Here is a 20,608-nt window from a genome sequence, read left to right as displayed (position 1 = left end):
GATTCAGCAAAGAAGGAGCAGTAGCGTCTGAAGGAGACGAAGAACCAGAACTCAGAACCGCGCTTCACTCACAAGACACTGTGAGTTCTTGCTCAATGGGAAGAGAATGCGGAGTCACACTGGTCGAGAGGCAATAATGTGTGTCACAACATGAAGAGTTCCTCCTTCGGAACCCTGTGAACAACATGCCATTGGTACATTTTCAACGATACCAACATGGCGGCCTTGATAATTTCTACTGTGGGAAAACAGTTATTGGTATTGATTTGGGACTTTTAATGTTTTGTAATTATTTTAAAATATAAATTCGCTTGGGAATATCCAATTGTTATTCAGTATGTTAACTTCAGCGATTACTGTAATAACTGCGAAACAACTCATTTTTATCTGCAATTAACATAAAATATAATTTAAAACAAAGAATCCTGAAGGATACAGCAAAAGCATAAATCATATTTCTGATAGCAGAATCTGAATATTCAAAATATCTAAAACTAAAATTGACCATTTAACAGGATTTTTGGCCAGTTTTCTATATCTTTCATCCTCAAAAATTAAGCTTATTTCCTTCTAGTAAATTTTAATAATATCCCCCTGCCTCCTTCTGTAATTGACGTTTTGCAAGAGGTTTCCTTACCAAATTTCGGTATGCATTTCTCGTCTACCGTATCCTAACTAAAATTCAAAATTCGTTATTCAAAAAATAACGGACGACCGGTGTGATCCATTTCCCCATATCACAACTTTATTAATCGCTTCATATTTCTAGCTATGGCTAATTTTAAAATTAATCTATACATGAAGAAAGCAGTCTTCTGGGATTTGGCACCGTGTATATGTGGTGTTAACCGACGTTCCTCCGAAACGTCGGTTAACACCACATATACATGGTGACAAATCCCAGAAGACTGCTTTCTTCATAGTCTATACATATTTGGAATACTAATAGTCCTGCGCGTATCCAGTTATATTAATTCAGGAAGCAACGAAATGTTAGCTGGTGTGATAAAAATAATATTATTAACATTCCAATAGGAATCTTCAATTATACAGATGTTTCCACATCAGCCATAAATCGGGCCCATACGCATTAAATTAATTGAAAACCAAGCGACAATATGTCAAGGGAATTTAAACCTCATGCCAATAACATTAACTAGAAGTACATCATAATCCTATTGCAAAAGCCGAGGGAAACGAATTACTCGTACAGCATTAATCTATACGAAAGAGGAAAAATATATATTTTGTTTCTGTTTTATATACAAATTAATCCTAACAATGACGGATAATTTCATGGCTACAATTTCTGTCAGTTCTTAACAATGGTTTACAGTAAGAGTATGATTCGAATTCCAGAGTTCCGATTCATTTCGAATCTGAGCGGTGATTGGAACTATTTTAGCAATGGCATAAGTCATTATTATTTACTATTTCATTATTTCATGCCCACTTTAATCTTATTCTCACTGCCTTATTGCATAATTTATCTCAGTCACAATGTTCCTTGTTAGGTAGTATCCTAAACAACAAAAACAAAACAAACAAAAAACTCCGTGGCCTAAGTCCGCAAACGAACTATACCGACCGGGTGACCGCAGCTCGTCGGCGAAGTTAGTGCAAACTTTAGCGGATAGAGGGTGTCGCATGGTCAGCACAACGAATCCCCAGTGCGTCTATTTCCTTGAAATAGCTCCTCAGTTATCCTCATGAGGTTGAGTGAACCCCATTCCGGACCCACCACTTCTCAGAAAATCTGACAGCGTCGGGAATCGAACACGGGATCTCTGGATCTGAGCCAGGAACTCTGACAACTAGACCACAGAGAGGGTCTAGTATCCTAAACTGCACGTATAATTAATTTAGGTTTTTATTACATCCAAATACCGTCATAAGAGCTTCCAAACAATTTATGTTTACTTTCTTCTTCTGTCATATTCAAACACCACACTTCACATGTAAAAGTAACGGTAGAGGTGTCCCTGTAACAGAACATGATGGCCCATAGGGTTGTGAGACTTAGAGGCTCACACATGGCGGTGAGGTCAGCCTTACGCGCTGGCCACTCTTTACTCCCAGGAAGATTCCTGGTATTCATTTCTATTAGAGTCTCAGTCGACCCCAGGGCCATAATGCGGCTTGAAGGATTAGATCAATTGAAAAATCCAATGACCTCATTGGGTTTCGAACCTGCGACCTTCGAAATTGTTAGTACCTCAACCAACTACGCTATGGCGTGTCCCCCTTTTACCAATATAAAAACAAAATATTACCAGCCGGCAGGAAGAGACATCTACGTTACTTATCTCTCCCCACCACAAACCGTTTTCTTTCACTGAACTGCTTAGCGTAACGTTCAAATGCTATTAAGAATAAACGAGCAAAAAGAAATTTCGAATGTAATAAAAGAACGGACGTATCAGGATCAGAACCTGGGCAGGTCTGAAAATTACCATTCTCTTCGTTCAAGAAGGCGTGTCGTGTCAGAACACAAACCGATATCCTATATAATGCAATTAGGAATGACACAATTCAACCGTGACGATAGGTATATAAACCGACCCGAAATCTCGGTTATTCTCTAAGTCATACTCCCTATTAGCAGAATTTGAAGGCTGAACAGTATCCACAAAANACAAAAAAAAAAAAAAAACGCAATTCGACACGATCCTAAGTCAAATGTATCCACCTCCACCTCAAAATTCATTTCCTTAATATCTATTTCAATACTTAAAATTAAAAGAACTCCGTGGTCTGTAGTCGTCAAGCGAACTATACCGACCGAGCGACCGCCGCTTGTCGGCGAAGTTAGTACCGACTTTAGCTAATAGAGGGTGTCGCATTGTCAGCGCAACGGATCCCCACGGCCGTTAATCTCGGTCTTCCAGACCGGAGCCTATATTTCGTTGAAACAGCTCCTCAATTATCCTCACACGGCTGAGTGGACCCCCTTCCAGACACAACACTTCTCAGAAAACCTGGTATCGCCGGGAATTGAACCCGGGACCTCTGGATCTGTAGCCAGAAACTCTGACCACTAGACCACAGAGGATACTATCCTTTCATATCTTTATCTTTCTACTAAATTATGGCATTCATGAGATTTCCCGGGCTAAAATTCTGTACCAGTTCCTTGATCACCTCCCTCGGCTACAATTTCGGCTCATCATAATCTATTAATTTATTGTCTTGACGATCATCTATATGTATTTAATTTAAAGAAACAAGATATTAGTTCAGAACATATAACTCATGATCATTATTACTATTATCGTAACTACCTTATTCTTTTGGTATTTTTATATTACTGCCCTTATACAGTTCTTGTGTGAAATGTAAAAAGTAGTGTTTCCATTCTGCTATACCCAAAACCGGTTTCATGGCAGTTGTCTTTATGTTTCACTTTCTCCTTAATACAATTCTTAGTATATACACCGTGCTGTTATTGTAATTAATCTTGTAGCTGTTGACTCGGCACACAAATGACAAAGAATTTAAATGTATTTGATTATTTTTATTATTAATCCGTATCCTAAAATTACTTTACGTGTTTTTTTATTATTATTTCTTTATTGCTAGTGGGGTGGGACTAAGTGCCTTGTACTGCGGCCACTTCTGGCCTATTGTACCAGTCCCAGATGATAGGTGAAGGTGATTGTGGAGCAATGGGTGGAATGAAGATTGGCAGGGGAGACCGAAGTACTCGGAGAAAACCTTCTCCAGCGCCACTTTGTCCACCACAAATCCCACTTGACCAGACCCGGGATCGAACCCGGGCGGCCGCGGTGGGAAGCCAGCGACTAACCGCTTGAGCTATGGTACGGCCTTACATACTTTACCTGTTACAGCCGTAGGCCTACCGAATACATGATTTGGTTTTGAAGAATCTAATAATGAAAATCACGTCCCATTACATATATTAACCAGCAATTATAAACAGACACCGTACGTAAATAGATCACTCTTTTCTAAATACATTTTTAAAGGAAGAAAGTTGATAGATTCAAACCACAGCTGGTCAAAATAATGTGACATGTTGCGCAACGGAGGACTCCTACCTCCCCAGCGGCACGTGGCGGTAACGTAGCGCTCTCGTTACTACGATAATAGGCGAGTCATCACAATATAGAGCAAGAAATATATTCAATCCGATCCATGGGAATACACGGATAGTAATTAAATTCCATGATTGTTATGTTATTATTATTGGTTGGGTGGACCGCCTCTGTGGTCTAGTGGTCAGAGTTCCTGCCTACAGATCCAAGGTACGGGTTCGATTTCAGTGGTATCAGATTGTTTGAGAAGTAGTGGGTCTGGAACCGGGTCCACTCAGCCTCGTGAGAATAACTGAGGAGCTATTTCAAGGAAAAATGAAATTAAGGGCCGTGGGGATTCGTTGCGCTGACCACGCGTCACCTTCTATCCGCTAAAGTTTGCACTAACTTCGCCTACAAGCGGCGGTCGCTCGGTCGGTATAGTTCGCTTGCGGACTCAAGCCAACGGATTTTTTTTTATTTGCTGGATGTATTTCTGCACCAAACACTGTCTGCAGATAAACACTTAAAGGAGTTATTTTATTTAACTGATATTACTAAATCGATTAATAACACCTGTAATAATATTTAAGGTATTTTATTGTTAACCTCATTATTAATTTACGTGTGTGCTATTTGCATATTAGTATTGTGCTCTCTGCGTAGATTCTATACATCTTCGTCCATGTATGTTCATATGTTCTGCGTTAATGTATTCTGCTTTCTTCAGTGTTTTAGTAATTCAGTAATTGTAGGTACTGTCAAGAAATATTAGTCAATGAAATGAATTGAGTTGAACTGTTGCCCTTTATAAACTTCCTATACCTTTTCCGTCACACTAAAGAATAAAATTTAATAATAGTATTGATGACCGATCACAGTGGCCGCGCGATCTAAGACATGAAACTTCTTCGCCCGCTAGAACACTGAGATCGTGGGTTCGAATCTCACTCAAAGCATGAATGTCTGTTCGTGTAATGACATACATTCATTTTGAGGAACATCAAGTTTTGGGGGGTTAGAATATTATGGTTCAGTTTCCGACAGAGCAAGGAATTATCTCTTGCGGCCCCATCTACACTGACCCTGGGGCCCACCACGTCTACTATTCAGTGGGTTTCGGTGCCTCACCACGCGTAAAAAACCCCTCACCTCCCTCTAGTACCAACATTATGAATGCGTGGAACTGTACCACTCATCCATGCTTCTTCACAGCATAGGAACTTCTGTACATTTACAGTGCATTCCGTATCAACAAAAACAAACTCCGGGGCTTCAGTCGGCAAGCGAACTATATCGACCGAGCGACCGCCGCTTGTCGGTGAAGTTAAGTGCCAATTCTTGCGGATAGAGGGTGTCGCGTGGTCCGCGCAACGTTCGCAAAGGCCGTTAATCTCGGTTTTCTAGGCCGGAGCTTTATCACCACACGAGTCGTATATTCCGTATCAATTGTTCTATTTTACTACGGGCCAACCTACAACTTGGTGCGAGAGAGCCAAGTGGGGGCTCCTAACATTCCATGTAATGCAAGTCTAACTCCTTGACAAACCAATCAGAATTTAGGCTATTCTAACTAACAAGCTGACTGACTGCATGCAGCGCAGTTCTACTTGAAAAGCAAATAGTCGCTCAGCTGCTCAAAATATCCACCGTTTACAGAATCTGATGGTTGATTTTCGTCGACATTATGGACTTCTAGCATATGACGCCGTGTGGTTTGGTAAATGATTGTCAATGATTAAAGGAACCTCCTGCTGCCATCTTCAGGTGGTGTAATCTTCGTATTCACCACTGTAAGAACCTCAAATATCACCCATTACCGTGTTCAGAAGAGCTTGCCATTGGACTCCATCTTGAACCAGAAGAATTCAGTAACACCCGCATAATCTGTTTCTTTAGAATTCATTTTAATAACGTACACTCATCTAGGCCTAGATCCCTCAAGGAGCATCATCCTTTAGTGTTTCCCGGCTAAAATTCTGAAGGTATTTTTCTCTCTCCCATGCACGCTACATGCTCCTTTCACAAAATCCTCATTGGCTTGATCGCTCTAATAATATTTTGTAAAAAGTAACGGTAAATTTGGCCGGTCACGATAGCCGAGCGGTCTAAGGCATGTACTGTCTTCGTTCGCTTGGAAACCGGGATCGTGGGTTCGAATCCCACTCAGGGCATGGATGTTTAGTTTGTGTGTGTGTGTGCGTGTTTCTGTGTTTGTGTACAGGTAGAGGCCTTGCGACGAGCTGATCACCCGCCCAAGGAGTCCTACCGAATGTGTAAGATCTAGAAACATCGAAGTGAACGGAGATGTTCATGGCGGTAGGCCTAGGCCTAGGCCCACTGGGGCTGTAGCGCCAAGGAAAAATAAAAAGGTAAAGTTACCCATGTGCTTACTTAATTAAGCACACGTCATGATGGTGTGCGAGGAATTGGAGGTACAGCTCCACCATTCTTGGCGTCGGCACTAGACGTATATGAGATTTCAGCTTCACGCATCGGCCGTTCTATCCCCAGGGAAGCAGCCCTGGTACCCATTGGATTGGAGTTTTGGTGGATCCCAGAGCCGGTCTTCATATAAAGAACAATTTTTTGTCCCTGCCGGTAATCGAACCCCCAGCCTGTCGCTATACCGATTGTGCAAGTTTAGGAATTATGTCCTAACTAAAGTAATTATTAAGAAAAACAAATTTTATGGATTTCAATGAATCTTTAACTGAGTTGAGTCAGTTCCACAAGGACCAAGTGACATGTACCTAATAACAGGTTTACTACAGCGTTGTCGCGGCGTTTTTCGGCTCATGATTTTCTTAGAACTCCACAGAACCAACGAACAGAATTACCTGTTCGTCGTTTTCCAAGACATTCTGGGGAAGAGGAGGGCCAAGATTCATAAAGATTATTTCTAAGCAGGGTCCTGCATCTAGTGCAAAACTGTGACATTTTCATGTGCAATCAGGGTAGGCATTTACATAGCCCTTTGTATGGGCGTTACATCTGATTATGTATATAAAAATAACTCAATTATGGAGCGAGCCCTTCTCGAAAAGGCGCCAATTCTGCAGCGACTCGAGAACTTCCCGGCATTTTATGGAACACGTAGGTTCATTATCGTGTTCACAAGAGTCCTCCATTGGTCCCTATCATGAGCCAGATAAATTCAATCCATATCATCCCATCTTATCTCTCGAAGATCCATCCTAATTTTGTCCATCCACTTACGTCTTGATCTTCCTAGTGGTCCCTTTCCTTCTGGCTTTCTCACCAATACCCTATATGCGTTCCTCTTCCACCATCCCATCCTCTTTGACTTGATCATTCTAATTGTACGTGAAGAAAGGTAGAAATTATGAAGCTCCTCATTAATGCAGTCATCTCCAACCTCCTATTACTCCATCACTCGGTCCAAATATTCTCCTCAGCACCCTGTTCTGAAATACCCTCAGTCTATGTTCCTCACTTAATGTCAGAGACCAACTTTCGCAGCCATACAGAACCACAGGCAAAGTTGTAGTTTTGTGTATTCTAGTTTTTATGTTTTTAGACAGCAGACGAGAAGACAAAAGGTTCTGGACTGAATGGTAACAAGCATTACCTGAATTCAATTTCCTCTTAATTTCTTCCTGAATCAAGTTTTGATTTGTTATCGTCGTTCCCAAATATCTGAACTGTGCACATTTTCAAAACATGTATTTCTTATCTTTATATCATGATTTTGCCCTGCATTTTGGTGACGAGACAGCAAAATGTACTTGATTTTCTCTGTGTTTACTTCTAGAACAACCTCTGTTAATTTATTATTGTTTAACGATTGTTTTCCGGACTGCGTGAGTTATGTTGCGTCGAAGACTAGGATGATGGATAATGATGAAAGCAACCACGGTGTAGCTCCAGTTCAATCACAGAATTATTTGGAGGGACTAAGAAAATATTAATAAAAAGAAAATGTCAGTAAGCAGACCTGCAATGGCCGGGCCATAGCTCCAGCGGTTAATCGCTGGCTTTCCACCGCGGCCGCCCGGGTTCGATCCCGGGTCTGGTCAAGTGGGATTTGTGGTGGACAAAGTGGCGCTGAGGCAGGTTTTCTCCGAGTACTTCGGTTTCCCCTGCCAATCTTCATACCACCAATTGCTCCACAATCACCCTCACCTATCATCTGGGGCTGGTACAATAGGCCAGAAGTGGCCGCAGTACAAGGGACTTAGTCCCACCCCACTAGCAATAAAAAAAAAGCAGGCCTGTTAATACCTCTATCCTCAATTCTGTCACATATACGAGTAATTAAATTTTGTCAAAAAGGAACTTGTAGCCTTAATCCAAATGTTTCCAGATGTGAAATGGGGTATGAAGGGTTCAGTGTCTAAACACAGCCCAGTACAATTCAGCCGGGGAGCATCGCTTATGAAGGCAGAGAATTTGTCTTTCAGTGAACTACAAATATTTTATATCTCCTATGCAAACTTCACGTATTTCATTGACCTTCGTTGTTGCTATGACAATCACACGAAGAGAGACCTGCTACACCGGACGGTTATAAATTATTTTCTTTCACATTCCATTACTTACTTTCTACTTCGAAAAACTTTTCCAACAAAAGGGGTACCCTATAAAGAGGTCTGCGTTTTATATTGTATGCAAATATTTAATAACGTGAGTCGTGCCTTTTGGAGAATTTATAGATTCCTACATAATATTGGACCGACATGAATATAATTCCACTCCACATGTCTTAAGGTATATTATCTTGTATATTGCTTTTTTTTATATTGCTAGTGGAGTGGGACTAAGTCCCTTGTACTGCGGTCACTTCTGGCCTACTGTACCAGCCCCAGATGATAGGTGAGGGTGATTGTGGAGCAATTGGTGGAATGAAGATTGGCAGGGGAAACCGAAGTACTGGGAGAAAACCTGCCCCAGCGCCACTTTGTCCACCACAAATTCCACTTGACCAAACTCGGGATCGAACCCGGGCCGCCGCGGTGGGAAGCCAGAGACTAACCGCTTGAGCTATGGCGTGGCCCTTGTCTTAAGACAGCTTCCTCTATGAAAGTCTCGGTCTATATTTATTAGCCTAAGTACTCATAACGCCGGTCACGGTAGCCGAGCGGTCTAAGGCATGCACTGTTTTCGCTCGTTCGAAAACTGGGATCGTGGGTTCGAATCCCACTCAAGGCACGGATGTTTGTATTGTGTGGTCCTGTGTGTAGGTAGCAGCCTTGCGACGGGCTCACCCCCCGTACAAGGGGTTCTACCGACTGCTATAGGGTTAAAAAACTGAAAAAGCTGCCGAGGTCCAACAAAGGGCTGTAAAGCCATAGATAGATGGACAGACGCAAACCTTGTCTCATTAAGCTCAGTAGAATAATGCAGATTGGCGGATGGCTTTCAATTTGTTGCTGCCTAATTCTGGCGCCAGACAATGAATAGGTTTCCCACCCCTGAAATATACTGTAACAGTTTTCACAGTCGATTCCATTCAACATTTTCGTTGAACGGTCTGGAAGGTTCTATGCACTGAAACTGTTGAGGGTTCAGTATTTCGGTCCTTTGGTGGCGATAAACCCAAATCAACGTCTCTTATCTATATAGGACAATTCATAAAAGCGAAAACAAATATACGAATCCCGAGGGAAATGTGAACTTGGAAACACAGTGTTCAAGCTCCTCAGTATGAAATATGCAGCATAACATGTGAACCTACACGGCCCTACAGCCCTTTGTTGAACCTTGGCCACTATTTCAGTTTCTTGATCTTTTTACGCAGTCAGTAGGACTCCTTGGACGGGGGATCAGCCCGTCGCAAGGCCGCTGCCTACACACAGAGCAACACAAACACAGAATAAACGCACACAGACATCCATGCCTGAAGTGGGATTCGAAACCACGATCCCAGCGTTTGAGCGAGGGAAAACAGTTCATGCCTTAGACCAAGCGGCAACTGTAACCGGGATACGGTGAACTACAAGGCAAAAGCAAAGGAAAATGTCTCCCGTGCTTAATGAAGTACCTCGGCGTAATTACGGCTTCACGCATTCTTAACGAACACACTACATTAACGTGAGTGGCGAGCTTCACGTTCCGATTGCTTTATCCTTGGTCAAATATTTAAAGATACCCATTTGATAGAAGACTTGGTGGGCGTCAGAACAGGTCTGGACACAAAGATGCTAACAGAAAAGTCACTGGTCGTTCAGCCAGTGGTCAGTCAAAATATACACATTTTTTTAACACCTCATATAATAAATCTTCAATAATGTATGAATTTGTAAGTTTTGAGGTTTTCACGGCGATAACTACGAAGAAAGTCGTCTTCTGGGTTTTGGCGCCGTGTATTCTTCGTTTTGGCTGACGTTTCGGAGGAACGTATCACCTCCATCTTCAGAGCTACTGTAGCTACTGCAGCTACTGCTACTGCTCTCTGCATTCACAGCCATTCACCTGCTCTGAAGATGGAGGCGATACGTTCCTCCGAAACGTCAGCCAAAACGAAGAATACACGGCACCAAAACCCAGAAGACGACTTTCTTCAATGTATGAATTTAGTTCGTGTTTAAGATGCGCTTACTTTGATACGAATTTTCCGGAGACACATTACTTGCGGTTACCCGTCGTCATGTGCTCATCTCTAAGAGTTTTAAAAACAGAACGATAATACATGAACTCTATTTCTTTCGGGGTATTTAAAAGTCTTTAGCATAATAAGACACGTCTTGGGTCTAGAATAATAGCTTCAGATTCCTCACAAAACCGTTTAATAACTGAACCTACATGCAGGGACAACCTGACAATTACCCATTTGACCAACAAATCGTTCTGTTCGCGATACATAACCACATCATCATCCGTTCTGTCCAATTTAAGCATTCAGAATATTAACCTACATCAAATGTAATATTAAGAGTAAATTTAAAAAAAATCATTATTTTTCAGATCACAACAATTCATCCTAAATACAAAATTATATCGATGTAAACTTATGTAAAATCCTGATAAACGTACATTATACGCTATAATTATCAGACGCTGATCACAGTGGCCGCGCGGTCTAAGCCGTAAACTGTCTTCACTCGCTCGAACGCTGGGACCGTGGGTTCGAATCGCACTCAGGACATGGATGTTTGTGTTGTTCTGTGTGTAGGCAGCGGCCTTGCAACGGGTTGATACCCCGTCCAAGGAGTCCTACCGACTGTGTATAGGATTAACAAACAGGAAAAAGCGGCCAAGGCTCAACAAAGGGCCGTAGAGCCATAATAATTAGTATCAGTCATCAGTATCATCATGATTCACGTACATCATTTCATAAATATCTGTAGGCGTATTTTTATGTTGATATTTATCAGGGAAGATTTCTTCAGGGTTCATTCATTCAAGAAACTATGTTCAATTTCTGCGAGTGATAATTATCACCCCTTGCATAACACGAAAATTAAAAATACGTAATCTATCGTAATCATGGGCCAGTTCATTCACCTTCCATCCTCAAATCCCATTCTACTAATATATCCCTTACTCGGTCCTCCGAGTGCCTCCCTTTCAAAACACATCTCTATAAAACTCTTTACATGAGCCAATTCCTTTTCTCAAATTAGCTCTACATGTCCAGCCAATGAAGCCACATTTCACCACCAATATTATGCACTTAAATCAACAATAGTATTATTTCGTTATGTGCACTTACGCTGTTTTTTTTTCAGTCTGAGCATTTCGTATTCCAACACTTACAACCTATATTATTTTCCCATTTCTTGTATTCTGCAACCATGGGAAAAACAAGTGCTAAAATTTATTGCTTCTTTAGTGATTTGTAAAGTAGGTGGGATAATAATATCTCAGTTGAACTGTCATAAGCATATCCTGGCTTTAGTATTCTCGTAATTTCATCACGTCATATGTGTTTGTTATTTTTGTATGTAAATATAATCAACTTATTTACTACCTAGCATTATGACTTTAACTCCTAAAATGCTGCTTTAAATACGACCCTGAATATAGGCCTAGTCATTAAATATTTTAATCAAACCTCTTTCTTGATGACATTATTAAATGCTTTAATCTGGAGAATAAATAGACCCAGCAAAATCAGATGCAAACAAACGTCTCTACAACGATGCTGAATCGTTCAAACTGCATGTAAGTAAAATATGGCTTACCTGCGAACATCCTACCTCACTTAAACTTCCTCCTTTGGTATTGGCAGCAACCCATGCTTCCGCAAAAGTTTCCATGGCGCTTTGAAAGTCCATGCTGTATAATGTGTTATTACTAAAATATTAAAGAAATAGTTTCCTAAATCTTGAAACTTCCTACAAACGAAGAGGCGACAACACGAGAATAAACACAAAACAACAAACAAAAGAATAACAATTACACAATAATCATCATCACTCGCAATGACAAACACGATACCAAACAGCGCTGTAAACCATTGACATGAACGCCAGTAGCGGCAAGCGCGAGAACTACCTCCTTTACTCTACGAGTGCCTCTCTCGGACTGAATTCTTGTCTCTCTAGAGCAGGGTATATAACGTAATGCGCAGTTGTAGGCAAAGAGCTCTCTTTCTTTTTTATTCTCCCAAATAATAAAAAGAGGAAGGCTGCTTTCGGCTCGAGAGCAGAATAACGTTAAGCGTTTAGCCAACCCTTTTCCACCCCTCAGAGCCAACCGAAAGCCTCTTGCAACCAAAATCTCTACAAGCGCAAACGATTTAACTGTGGAAAATATGTGGCAAGCCAAGAGCGCACGCTCGCGAGGATACATCTGCGCGTAGCCGGTACGAACGGGCAGTGTAGGCGGTCCAAGGGGGCGGGAGTTACTGGGAGGTGTGTCCACATTTGTGATGAGGGAGGTGTCAAATCCTGGCAACAAATGGAGTGGGATGGTATTAATACAAAAATAAGTCATTACATTAAACATCATTTGCGGAAGTCGCAATATATCTGTTCCAAATTTTAGTTTACTACCCATTACGACACCGATGTTTTCAAAGCTGTTAGCAAGCTACCACGTACGTACGTTGCAAAGCATTTAGTTGGCTTTATTTAATCAAGCCATTCTCTTTGTGAAATGTTCGTTTCTGCACTTACAATGTACAGTGTCTTAGTGCATCGCTCAAAGGATTATTTATTACTGCCTGTAGAGAATTGTGGTGAAGCGGTTGCCACGAGTGCTTCGCATTTGAGAGATTTAGAGTTCGATTCTAAAGTTTGCCAAGGATTTTTTTTTTATTTCTGCAAACAGGCGTTTGGCTTCTGCGATATTTCTCTAATGTTCTGGGCACTACAAATACAGATGGCATCCAGAAGAGAATAGTTGTCCCTGTGCTTTACTTATTAAGCACTAGGCCATGAAGGCTTATAGGGGAGTAAATGTCTAGACCCATGTTTTCTTGACCTCGGCTATAGTTGGAGGTAAGTCGTCAGCTTCACGCCCCGGCTGCTTTACCCCCGGGGAAGGAGCCCTCGGTACCCATTGGATAGGAGGCTGGTTAGGCCAGAGAGCCAGTCTGAACAACGTGGAGAAATTAAAATACTTGCTCCCATCGGAACTCGAATCCCGACCCTTTGGTCGTCCAGCTCATAGCGAGTCGCTATACCGACTGAGCTACCCCTTATTTTAAATAATGAGTTCATGTACTGGAGGAATTGCCAAGTCCACATTCTTTCTGGTCTGGGTAAAGAGCTAACTTTAACAGGCCGTGGAGGCTCATGGGCTGTGAGACGTCGAGGATCCCACATTTTCTAGACAATCGGCTTACAGATGGTGGTGAGGTTGTCAGCCTTACGCGCCGGCCGTCCTAGAACCCCAGGAAGATTCCTGATACTCATTTCTGTTAGAGGCTGAGTCGACCCCAGGACCATAGTTCGTCTGGAAGGATTAAGATAATTGAAAAATCCAATGACCTCATCGTGAAACGAACCCACGACTTTCCTGCTTGTAGCATAGTGCCTCAACGAAATACGCTACCATCTGTTCTGGCTGAGGAAGGAAAATTCGTGCTCCTAACAGAAATCAAAAGATAGCCGGGCTTCCCATACCCAGTCAGCTTACAGAGTTCTTTGCCCAATAGAGCAAGAAGGGCGTAACAGAACCTCGAGCTCTGGAATGATTCCCAGTAGCCCAGTACGTCATGCCACATTAAGCAAACGGTAATAAAGTAAAATCGATAATTCGACGCTACATGTTCTCCATACTGAGCGCGTCGTTAAATAACCTACATAATAAATACATAATAGCCTACTTTCCTACGATTTCACTGACACTGTTCACAAGGTCACCATTTCAAAATGTCTCATTATTTTGAACTTTATCGATAGTGAACTTCTGTAAAAAAAAATCTTGATAATTTCTTGTAAATTGTACAGGTCCAATGATTGAGGTCAGCTCTTTCTGATGCACCTATCAGAGTACATGTCTCCCACCCCCACCCCACCTCCCCACCTGAGGAAGGAAACAGATCACGTTTTCGAATCGTTGTGTTTTTTTATATCAGACGATGTGCAAAGAACAAAAACTTAGTATTAAAAGAATGTAATTTTTCTCCTCTCTTCCATCAATTTCTTGGTTTTCTTTATTTCTCTCATTCTTTCCCTCTGTTACACTTTCTTTCGTTTAATTCTTATTTAATTCTCTGTTTCTTTCTATCTCTACTCTTCTTTCATTCGTTATCTTCATTTATTCCTCAGTAAAAATGAGTGTTAGTACGTGGGCAACTTCTAATTCAACCAGGAGAAAAGCGACCGTGTCTGAACTCCAGCCACTGAACATATTCCCTTTTTCAAATTATCTCTTGACTACTGAGTAAACCTAACTACTGAGTCAGTAAGAATGCCTAAGTACGTCTATCATGGCGTTCTGATACAAAACAACATAGAAGGTAAATATCAAGTTTTCGAAGTAACCTGCTGTGTTCATTTTCAGGGATGCAAATTGAGGTGAAGCTAAAGATGGAGAAAGCTGCTGGTAAGCACCTACCAGACTATACAGGGTCTTAACCCAAAGACCACAGTCATATCCCTCCGCTGCAAAAACCTCAAATCTCGTTCAAGTTAGTGAGTTATCGATATAACAATTCTCATCACAAGCCAGTTTAAACCAATTTATTCTATCCGAACAGAGGAAGTCGCCGTTCTATAGTTAGTACTCCTACCTTGTATTCGGGAGGTTCTGGTTTCGAAGCAGGGCAGCTAACCTAACTGATTTCTCGTGGTTTTCCTCGATCCTTTAAGTCAAATATTGCTACATCGCCTTAAATTATGTACCCGGCAGGCTATTTCATGGTATTTCTAATTATTCGTTTACAGACATTCTACAATTTAACCCAATAAATATCTGCAGGTTACGAATTGTCGTTAAGGAAGAATATTACGTATTTCCTTATGATCCTCTCAATTTATATCTAGGTCTATCAATTGTCTTCTTCCCCTCAGTTTTTCCTACTATAACTTTTGTAAGTATAACATTCAGTTTCTTTCCACGCGGGCTAAATAACCAGCCCATATTATCTTTCTTGAGTTATTATTCGTAATAACATTCTATGAAGAGTACGAATTATAAACCTTCAATATGCAATATATTCTCTATCCTTCTTTTACTTTCTCTCTCTTATGTCCAGAGGTTCTCCCTTAGAACTCGGTTCCAATACACCCTCAGAACAGAGTCATGACTGACGTATTTGTGGTAGGCTCTTTATCAGCCTCATTCATTCATCTGTAATCTGTCAAGACGACAGGTCCACAGTCTCTTCCAAAAGAGTTCCTCCACTTGATGCGATCTAGAGCTTTCTCCTTCAAACGAAAATATCCTCTTCTGTCCCCAAGGTCATCCAGCATCTTCTTACGTCTTCTTCCTCGTCTTCTGGTCACTTCTATCCGCGCCTCTATCTTTCCTTCAATAACTTCTTTTAGAAGGCAGTTACGGCGTAAGATATGACCAATCCAATTAGCCTTCCGTTTTCTTATTTCGTGTAGGATATTCCTCTGCTCGCTGAACTAGTAGTATTTAACGAGAATACGTAATAGTCACTCTGCCTCCTGTTAGTCTGAACTCATGACATCTGGGTGACTGGATAAGGGCTGTCACTGAGCTCAACCTACATTCTTACGTACATGGTCCTAAAGAAGAGACGAGATAGCGAATTCGGTACAGCGACTAGGAACGGGATGGACGGCCGAGGGGTCGGTGTTCGAGTCCTGGTATGGCATGATTTTTGTCTTCTCCACTTCGTCCAGGCCATTTCTGAAGCCCACACCGCCTCCCATCCAATGGGTACCGGGAGATAATTCCCAGGGGTGTGCAGCTGACCACTCACCTCGAAATATTGCCTAGATCAAGAATAATTGGATCTATACATCCATTTCCCCAAACGTCTTCATGGTGTAGTGTTTGATTAGTTAAGCACAGGGACAATTTTACTTGTATTTTACCCTAGATAATATTAGAATATTATCTTACTGACATATTTCTACCCACCTACAATGAAAACTTAACATTCCACAGCATTAAGTAGAATGATTTGATCATTCTGCAACTTGGGCACGTTACTGAATCGACAGCGCTTGTGGAGAGCAGCCCATGTTAAGGAGGGCTCTTGTCACTACGGTACAATGCGTTCTCAGATTGTGGGTGTAACAGATAACTTCCGGGTATGGGGGGTAGCTGCGAATATGGTTTATTCGTTAAGAATCGCGGGCAGCTGAGAAGGGGGCCGCTTCAAACTTTGTGGGATCGACGTAAGGCTATCAGCCACTCATCATGAAAGGTTCTTCCACTAAGTCTTGGGAATTGGACGGACTCTTTGTAATGATACAGGTGACATTAGAAACGGCACGAACTTTTAATTCTTTAGTTTATATCGGAGCTTACACAACTTGCAGTTCTTGTAGCTGTGATTTCCGAGAAGTGGGTACTTCAAAAGTTTGCATTTCATACTGGGCAGATGCTTGGACCATTATTGGCTACAATAAATATATGCATATATTTCACGGACGGTGAAGAAATTTAGTAAATATAGGTCGCTGGTGAAGAAGCCTGATGGAAACCAGCCAATTAGAAGACTGAGAAAAGACAATACCAAAGTGAATCTCAGTGAAATAACTCAAGAAGATGGAACGTGGAAGGAGCTGGTTCGTGATTGTTTCTTTCGGATTCTGTTGTAGCCCTGGGGTCGACGCAGCCTCTAACAGAAATGAGTACCAGGAATCTTCCTGGGGTAAAGCGTGGCCGGAGCGTAAGGCTGACATCCTTACCGCCATCTTTGAGCCGATTGTCTAGATAATGTGGGAGACCCTCAACGTCTCACAACCCTATGGGCCTTCACGGCCTGTTACAGGGATAGCTTTACCTTTTTTTACTTTTCAGAAAATTGATGGAAGTAAAAGAAGGTATAGCGACTGGCCACGGGCTGGATGATTGAGGGGTCGGAGTGCGAGTCCCAGTAGGGTCAGGAATTTTTTCCACGTCGCCCAGACTGGCTCTGGGGACCACCCAGCCTCCTATCTAATGAGTACCGGGGGTACAGCAGCAGGGACGTGAAGATGACCACTCACCTCCAGCTAGTACCGAGGTGAAGAAAATGCGAATCTATACATCCACTCCCCTATGTGCCTTCATGGCGTAGTGCTTAATTAGTTAAGCACAGGGACAATCTTACTTTTTTCCTAATTAATTAAATACCTCGCCGTGAAGACATGTAGAAATGAAGTTTAAGCTCCACCATTCTTAACCTCGGCACTTGATGGAGACGAGTAGTCAGCATAAAGGCCCAGCGAAAGAGGCCACGGCATCCATTAGTCAGGGCCTGCCTGCGCTGTGTGAAAATAGAAATATCTCTTACACCCGCCGGAGATCGAACCCCAGTTCCTCAGCCCTTAAACCCCTAGCCAGTTGCTGTACTGACTGAATTATCTTACTTCTGTATAACTGGTTGATATGAAATATAATTTCACGCTGCAGGCAAGTAGATTTACTGTACTCCCCTAAGGACCGCCTCTGTGGTCTAGTGGTCAGAGTTCCTGGCTACAGATCCAGAGGTCTCGGGTTCGATTCCCGGTCCTACCAGATTTTGTGAGAAGTAGTGGGTCTGGAACGGGTTCACTCATCCTCGTGAGGATAATTGAGGAGCTATCTCAAGGAAATAGCGGCTCCGGTCTAGAAAACCGAGATTAACGGCAGTGGGAATCCGCTGTGCTGACCAAGCGACACCCTCTATCCGCTACAGTTCGCACTAACTTCACCGACAAGCGGCGGTCGCTCGGTCGGTATAGTTCGCTTGCGAACTACAGGCCACGGAGTTTGTATTTTTGTTTGTACACTCGTAAGTTAACGTGCTCAGTGATTTCAGAGATGAGACATGCAAAAGAGCAAGGAAACAGACACAGGCCTATACCGGTACCTCATATTTGAGTATTCAGTCATGAATCTTCTGACAAAAACGATAAATGAATATAGAGTGCGACACCGTGCAGCCAAACAATCTTCCCAAACCTCGGCAAACATGTACCATACAACAAGTTGTCATATCCCAGAAGATAACAATCTTCACTGTAGCGCCGTGAAAACCTCAGGTCACACATGAGCCATATTTGATGTCACACGTCCACACGTGCTCGAAAGCCTCGAATTGGGTGTTCACACTCGCAAACCAGTGACAGCGCGACCACAGTGAGAGTTCGCCAGATGTATATTGGCTTTGCGTGACTAATAATGACGGGTTCTGGGTTGGATGATTGGATTTAGTGACACATCCTTTACAATTATAATCAATTATAACAGCTCACAATCAATGATTGTCTAAGACTCGCTCCATTCCTTACTGGACTACGAGTGTCTTCTCTTCTGCTTGACTGATTTGGTTCTGATTTACGAATCGGTCACTTTTTCCGCTTCCGTTGTCCGCAGATTAACACTCCACGGCTGAACAATCAATGTATGAATTCTCTTACGAACGAATCATTGAACTCCCTTCTAAATGACTGACTCTCGAATGACAACTACCTTACAACTGAATCGTCCAAAGTCAAAGTTACTTTACGACTGGCGGTTTACAGCCAATTAGTATGTCTTGGCGTCATTCCCCTTAGATCCACGACCAGTGATCTTTCTTCTCCAACTGAACCCTTGCGGTATTAGTCCTTATGTAACATCCTCTCTGACGAGAGGATGGGTTTGTCTGTTTTCAATATGCTTGGCCTTTCGCCCAATACTGAACCGTTCTTCTCTGAATGGCTCCTTATGTTGGCTACAGGTAGCCATGGAAATTGTCTGTTATCACGGAAACGTGCTTACCGAACCGTTGGCTAGCAATGGACTTCCCATCTGGTTCCGGTTTTCTGGCTTTCGGGCGTCATGTCACAATATGAAACTAGCCCCACTACTAAGATTCGTGATTTGAGGATCTGACGGTGGTGTTGTATCTACTGCTTTCTGGAATGTGACACCGTACAGTATGGTAGATAAATACCAAAGTTTCGAAAGAAACTGCTTCCTGTATCTTCAGAGAAGATCAACAAGTTCCCTCTAAATCTGATTTTTACTTACAAAATTTCATCTAGTCATATCTCAGAATACCGTAACATATCAAGACATAGACACGATATTAAGACATAAAAATAATATTATTAAGATCTAATGTTCAGGAAAGTGCTGAGAAATCATCCAATAAAAGTATGTTTACTTGTTAGTGCAATATCTCTCTGTCTCAATGATGTCGTGTTCAAAACATCTAGCCGCTGGACCGTACGCAAAGCCAGGTCAAATGCAGTCTTTATACTCATACCCTATTTTGTAAATATCCATCTTAGAAAGCCAAATCTTCCCACATAAGTTCAGGCCTCCCAAATGATATCTTCATTTCAGTTATTTTCCGGATATTATTTAAACTTACGTGCACTCTCCATCCCCCATATATGCTCAACTTCCCAGCCATCTCCTCATGCTCAACACAGCAATCTGAGAAATCATGTGAAAGTAAGACACTTAAAGCTTCTCACTGAGGAGCATATTCCATCCAAAGCTAACGTCATTCAAAAGATGTCGAGGTGAATAAGTGGGGTTCTTCCATCCAAAATGGCAAAACTTGTGCATGGACAATATACACGCCTCTCATGCTTCTTATACTTTGCTGAGCGGTTTACTGACACGCTGACGCATCAGTGTTTATTGCAACAACTTTAAGAATAGATCACCAAATACATGTTTTCAAACTGCACTTAAGCATTCTTGACGATGATGTGGTATAGGCCAAATAAACAAGATTGTATCAGTGGGTCCTGTTATAGAGGTTAGTTCTATCTAACGGGCTCTGCTATGTAGAAGCCATTTCTCCCTTACAGATGCAGACAGAAGCAGACCCAGTTCCTAGAATGCTATGCTTCATAAACCCCTGACGGACGACGTCCACAATAATATTCATGCGGGATAACTCAGTCGGTATAGCGACTGGCTATGGGCTGGACGACCGAGAGGTCGGAGTTTGAGACCAGGTATGGTGAAGAATTTTCACTTCTCCACGTCGTCCAGATCAGTTCTGGGGTCCACCCAACTTCTTTTCCAAAGGTTACCGGAGAATCTTTCCTCAG

At 42.1% G+C, this 20,608-nt stretch overlaps 1 protein-coding gene across 1 annotated transcript in view; it reads right to left on the bottom strand.

Annotated features, from left to right (window-relative positions):
• Nucleotides 1-12,572, bottom strand: part of LOC111874474 — a 197,286-nt gene extending 184,714 nt beyond the window's left edge. Inside the window, exon 1 of the mRNA XM_023870001.2 lies at nt 12,182-12,572. Coding sequence (XP_023725769.1) covers nt 12,182-12,274 — 93 coding nt within the window. The 5' untranslated portion in view covers nt 12,275-12,572. The remainder of the gene's footprint in view (nt 1-12,181) is intronic.
• Nucleotides 12,573-20,608: the final 8,036 nt, after the last annotated feature.

Source organism: Cryptotermes secundus, unplaced genomic scaffold (assembly GCF_002891405.2).
Source record: "Cryptotermes secundus unplaced genomic scaffold, Csec_1.0 scaffold426, whole genome shotgun sequence".
NCBI lineage: Eukaryota > Metazoa > Arthropoda > Insecta > Blattodea > Kalotermitidae > Cryptotermes > Cryptotermes secundus.
The sequence above is the reverse complement of the archived record's forward strand: the minus strand, read 5'-3'. Positions and strand labels throughout refer to the sequence as shown.